The following is a 6,581-nucleotide window of genomic DNA, read 5'->3' on the forward strand; positions in this document are numbered from 1 at the left end:
ATACACGGTTGGAGCAGTTTCAGTATTAGATTCTAGTGGAAAAAAAAAACTACACAACGGGGTGTGTGTCTTTGTGTAACTAACTTGATGATATAATCACCAATGGATCATGTTCTGGTACCGCAAGGACATGTCATATCGAAAGTTAGTTATCTTTCTGTCGACGCTGTGGCCAACCATGCTGGTGTAGTTGATTTTAATCCGCGTGGTTATGCTTTTGTAGTTGAAGATAGAGGATATGAATTTGTGTCTACAGATATAGTTAAGATGCAGTCCCAAAACCAAAACAGATCATATATATCATCCTCATAATTTCTTTAAGTGACTATATTAATTGTTCTCTCTTTGAATCACATCACACTCTATTATCAATTAGATTCCAAATTTATCATTACAAATTTGTATATTCATCAAAATATGATTATGTTCAGGTGTGAGTATAAGTGTCATATCAGTACTAATTGGAAGCTCTTATGCATATTGGGCAATGAGGAAAAGAAAACTCATAAAACTTAGACAACATTTTTTTCAACAAAATGGTGGCTTGTTCTTAAAGCAACAGATAGCAAAGCATAGAGGCTGTTCAACTGCAACAGCAAAACTCCAAACTGTGGATGAGTTAAAGAAAGCAACCAAGGTGGTCAAGGAACAATGTACAAAGGAGTTATACAAGATAATAGAATAGTAGCAATAAAAAAGTCCAAAATAAATTACCCAAATCAGGTTGAACAGTTTATCAATGAAGTGATTGTGCTTTCTCAAATCAATCATAGGAATGTGGTAAAGCTCAAAATGTTGTGGATTGAGTACATAGAGATAACAACAGAGATGTGAAAACTTCAAATATACTTCTTGATCATAATCTCACTGCAAAATTTTCTGATTTTGGAGCTTCTAGGATTTTTCCTCTTGATCAAAGTCAGATAACAACTTTGGTGCAGGGGACACTAGGGTATCTTGATCCAGAATAATAGGAACTTTTTTAAAAATCGGCCAAAATGCAGGGACTAAAAACATATTTATCCCTTTTCAATATAATAAATTTAAGGAGTTTTCTACCCAAAACAAAAATAAAATAATTTAGGAGTTGCCCCCTTCTAAAACTCTCTTTCGCGGCAGTCATTACCAAGTACCAACAAGAGAAGGAGAGGATCCAATTTGGAAGTAAAAGGGATATCGCGCGCTATAGCGCTCCAGCCCCCTCCGTCTTCGATGTTTCTTTCGTTCTCTCTCTCAGGTTTTGTCTTCTCTTTTTTTCTTTAATTCATCTATTATTACTAATTGCATAATTTATGTTAATCAATGGTAACTTAATCGGTTATGTCTGACAAATTCAACAAATCCTCCTTTTGTGCTGTTTTCACACATTTACAACAGTTTCAAACCGTCGCTATGTTTTTCCCCACACAACACTAAATTTGATAGCAAATGTTGCAACGGTTACAAAACCGTCCCAAACTTTAAAAAAAAAAAAATTAATTTAAAACATTTTTTATTCACTATAAAAAAAAAACATTTTTTAGTCATTTTGATGGCTTATTAAAGAACAATTATAATATCCATATATGAGTAAAGAAATTAAAATGCACAAATATATAAATAAAAATAACTTAATCTCATTTATATAATTCATTCAATAGTGACAAGATTCATACATCAAAAATTTAATTCAAGTACTTGAAGTTCCAAACGAAAGAAACTAATGTAGTTCAAACATTCAAAAATTAAAACATAAATATTAGTAGAGTGGTTAAACATAAGTTCAAAAAATATCTAAATATCCCTAGTATGTGATGTTGCTTCATAATCCTTAATTAGTGTGCACTAGACTCAGAAACGCCTACCATCGCTTGACTCTTCTTATTCGGTTACCTAAAAAAACATAAGTATATATTAGGATACTTAAAAAAATGAACTGTAGTTGTACAAATTGACTTAGTCCATGGCATAATTCCACAAGATAATGGTATTTTCATACATAACATAATGCATCTCTTTTATAAGCAGATCAAATAAATGAAGTCATAACAGAACAAATTCTTTTTTAAGAACCAATGAATAATTTATTAATGAAAGAGAGAGACAAGGTATACCAAAGAGTTACAATATGATTACAATGCCAAAGTGATTCAATTTTCTTATCAAAGAGTTACAATATGATTACAAGGTATCTAATTTTTCTATTTCATTATGCCAATGATTCAATCTAACTGGTGGTGGCAAAAAAATTGATTAACTCAATTTTCATGTGAACAATGTTGTTTCAAGTCAAAACCATACTTGCTTGTATCTCAGATCATTGAAGTCATGCATACTTCTAAAGGTCGAATTAATGTTGCTTTGGTAGTGAAAAATCATTTAGCAACTTAATTGGAGAAAGAAACTTACTCAAGCATAAATAAGCAGACTCAATTGTAAAGCCTTTATTTAATATATGAATTTTGTTAAAAGAATCATAGGATCGTAGTGCCATACATCATATACACATAGGAAAAAAAGAGAGCATGGTCATGCTCATGAGGTAAAAGTTGCTAAAAAAAGTATAATCGGTGCTCTTATATAGAGAGCATATTTGATTGATAAAAGATGCTAAAAAGAGCACAATCGGTGCTCTTATATAGAGCCATTTTAGCCTTAACTAACTAACTACCTAATAACAAACTAATTTGAACCTCTAACAAACTAATTGAACTTCTAATCGTGAGTATTAATATCAACTAATCATGAGAATTAATATCATGTCCAATACATAGAGGAAATATAACATACTACAACATCATTATAATGAAGATAGATTAAGATCTAACCATGAGTATTAATATCAACTAATCATCTTCCACCAAACGTTGACATTGACATCTGGTTTAAGCTATATGGATCAGAAGAATTAATGCCACTTCCACTAATGCCATCTTCAACATTTTTGAGCAAGTTCTCAGTCTCTTCTGATGACAAATTGTCAATTCCCCGACGATGCTCTTCAATAACTACTATTCCCTCTAGTTCCATTGCCACTTCTTTCATGGTGGGTCTGTCCTCACCTTTCACCCTTAAACATCACTCTGCAATTTGGGCAGCCTCTTCTAGTTGCTCAATATTTGCCATGTCTATACTTTTGTCCAAAATATGAAGTAACCGACCCGCTTTCATCGAAGAACCAAAGTATGCAGCAAGGTTTCTATCAACCTCTGGCCTGTCAAAAGATAATGCCTTCATTCCTATCAAGTTTTCAGTCTCTTCTGAAGACAAATTGTCACTTCCCCAACGATGCTCTTCAATAACTAATATTCCTTCTAGTTCCATTGCTACTTCTTTCATGGTGGGTCTATCCTCGCCCTTCACCCTTAAACAGCGTTCTGCAATATGGGCACCCTCTTTTACTTGCTCAATATTTGCTTCATCTATATTTTGGTCCAAAATATGAAGTAACCGACCCTCTTTCATTGAAGAACCAAAGTATGAAGCAAGGTTTCTTTCAACCTCTGGCCTGTCAAAAGATAGTGCCTTCTTTCCTGTCAGCAACTCTGCTAGGACAACTCCAAAACTATAAACATCACTCTTCTCTGTTAACTGGCTTGTGTGGAGGTATTCTGGGTCAAGATACCCCAATGTCCCCTGCACTAGAGTGTTTATCTGACTATGATCAAGAGGTACAATCCTTGAAGCTCCAAAGTCAGAAACCTTTGCAGTGAGATTGCGATCTAGGAGTATATTTCTAGATTTCACGTCTCTATGTATGATAGGTGTAGAAGCGGCGGAATGTAAGTATGCCAGGACACCAGCGGTTTCTTTTGCTATTCTTAATCTTGTTTTCCATGTTAGCTTTATAGATTGGTTTTTATCATGCAAATCAGTGACGGAGCCAGGAATTTTGTATAGAGGGGGCATCATAATCGTATAGTATAAATTTGTAGCATTTAATATATTTTACATTTTATTTTTTAAGCATAAATATACATCATAAATATAAAATATTGAATGATCTTCTCATTTTTCAATCTCAATAAAAATACCTCTTTATAAGACAAATACGAATATCGTGTTTATCCAACACATATATATCTTACAATATTATGTAAAATGTATATCCATTTACATTCCTAGAAGTCACTTGTGTGTAGTGGGGTGGAGTACAAGTTTTACATTCATAGCAACTTTAGTATTTGGATGATAAATGGATGTGGGCTTAAGTGGTAAAAGTGTCAACACATATATAGTATAAAAAAATTCTCAAAAACTTAGTGCAAGCTTGTGCCCCCATTGTCATGCATGTGCCTCCGTCCCTGATGCAAATGCTCATGAACTGTGCCATTGGGAATGAATTCATAAACAAGCAAGAGAACTTCTGTCTCCAAACAAAAGCCAAAAAGCTTTACCACATTTCTATGGTTGATTTGGGAAAGAATAACCAGTTCATTGATGAACGCATAACCACATGGATTGAAGCCATGTACTGATTTGTGATTATCGTCTGATATGTTCTTAGAACCATAGTTTACTTCTGCAAACAAGTGACCTTGGGGCATTGAAATCTCGCAACAGCCAATGCCTGAACATTTATTGGCCTCAGTATCATTAAGGTTGTTGCAGTAAGCCACACATCCTGTGGCATAGACTTTTCCCCCAGAATCAAATGCTGTGAATATTCCCAATGTGTCACAACCAACTGCTATAAACTTGTTTTGACTTGACGAGATGTCAAAATATGTCAGTGTGATATCCGGAGTTGTTTCGTTCACAAGTTTACCCTTTTCATCGTAGCAATCGCTGGATATTGGCCATGCAACACGCAGCACACCATCCAATGAGATGTTTAGAACACTTATATTATAATAATCAGAATCAGAATCATAATTATCAGCTTCCTCTTGGAAGAATGGTACGTGTGAAGTTTGGCTGCAATTGATGAGAAAGGTGTTGTCTAGGGAACAATCTTTGGTGGTTCCAAATGGGTAGGGAATGGTGACACAACCACACTTTGATGGGCAGTTTGGTAGTGATATTGGTTGAGTTGATGCTTTTGTATAAAGAACAGCAACAACCGCAATCAGTAGAAACTGTTTTATGTGCAGAGTCATTATTGCTTCGGAAAGAGGTCAGATCACTTGTATTATCAAGAACATACTCATTCTAAAAGAAAGCTTCATTAGATGTGATGTGGTTTTACCTAGGTGTCTCGAGAGATAATAATAATTGGATATGATTTTTGTTTTGGATATGATGATTCTTTACAAGTGGGATACTCAAGGTCGAGACACCTTCCTCAGCATGGTGTGAGCAAGCTTTTCCAGCTGATTTGTTCTTTCTCCAATATTTGTTTTCAATTTTTTGGTACTGTGCTTCGAAATATGTTGGGAGATTCTTGGTTAAAAGCACTTGGACAATATCAAGAATTTTGTTATGAAAAGGGCAAACTAGTTTTTGATCATACTGTTACTATGAGAGAAACAATGGCGGTATCTTCTATTGGGATTAATTATGCCACAATCTTTGAAGTCTTAGGAACACATGGAAATGAAAATTGTGTGGCACTAGTATTGTATGAGGCCTTGTTGCATAAAAAAATTGAGTTCTCTACTAATATTGCACAAAACCTAGTGCTATTGTTGTCTGCACCTATGAAACAAGTTGTTGGAGCAATGTTTGTTTTATTAATGCATATTAAGTGTTATTCCATGAGGAGGCAGGAGCTGAATGTAAAAAGTGTTCTCAAGTATCATGAAAATTGTTCTAATGTGGACAATGTTTTGAAGAACCTTGGTACACTAGTTATGAGTGTTGCTGCTATTGTTTATGAACAAGAAGCTAATCATTACCATCCTTGGTTTTTATGGAAGATGGATAAGTTTATTCACTATGTCAACTGTGATGTATGTGTAAAGGCAACTCTTTCTACTGATACCACTTCGTGATATTGAAACTGTCTATTTCACATCTGCCACTACCCAAAGATTTTTGCTAGCCCATCAAAGAAGAAAATATGCTCTTGTTTTGCACAGGAAGATGGTCTACAAGGGTATTTTTCATGCTCCTAAAGTTTTAACCAAGTTGAAGAATTGGCTTCCAGAGTATAAGTATGGATCTCGAAAGTTGGCTGATAATGTTGATCATGTTGTGGCTATTCTACATAGGAAAATGATCGAAAGGGGTAGCGTTCATGTTTCTTTAGTTCTACTCAAATGGAAGTCTTTACCTCCTAAGCATGGTACTTGGAAATTTTCATCCTTGAGGACAAGGATGTTTGAAGCGGAGGGTATTGTAACAAGAAATAATATTAGATTAATAGTTTATTTTAAATAATAGTTTATTTTATGTCATTTTACATTTTTATCCTTTAGGGTTGTATTTAAAGACATTGTGTCTCACTTGGAAAAGGAATCAATCAATATTCAACAAATTATCTTCTTATCTAAACACAACTCTCAATTTATCTTTGCATAATCTCACCTGTACCGAATTCTATTCAATTCATTAGAATTCCTACTTTGAGACTTGATTCTATCGGTTTCGTCCCTAGAATCTATTTACCCGTTACAGTATGAGCGTCTTCAGCCCCCTCCGTCTTCGTCGTTTCTTTCATT

General features: G+C 34.4%; 1 protein-coding gene across 1 annotated transcript; it reads right to left on the reverse strand.

Annotated features, from left to right (window-relative positions):
* Window positions 1–2,791: 2,791 nt before the first annotated feature.
* On the reverse strand, window positions 2,792–5,135 carry LOC123909375 (wall-associated receptor kinase 2-like). The gene is made up of 2 exons (XM_045960210.1): window positions 4,288–5,135; window positions 2,792–3,865 (listed from the first exon to the last, which is right to left on the reverse strand). Exons 1-2 carry the CDS (start codon window positions 5,076–5,078, stop codon window positions 3,058–3,060), a joined length of 1,599 nt encoding a protein of 532 aa, XP_045816166.1. The 5' UTR covers window positions 5,079–5,135; the 3' UTR covers window positions 2,792–3,057.
* Window positions 5,136–6,581: the final 1,446 nt, after the last annotated feature.

The sequence above is a fragment of the Trifolium pratense genome, linkage group LG2 (genome assembly GCF_020283565.1).
Source record: "Trifolium pratense cultivar HEN17-A07 linkage group LG2, ARS_RC_1.1, whole genome shotgun sequence".
NCBI lineage: Eukaryota > Viridiplantae > Streptophyta > Magnoliopsida > Fabales > Fabaceae > Trifolium > Trifolium pratense.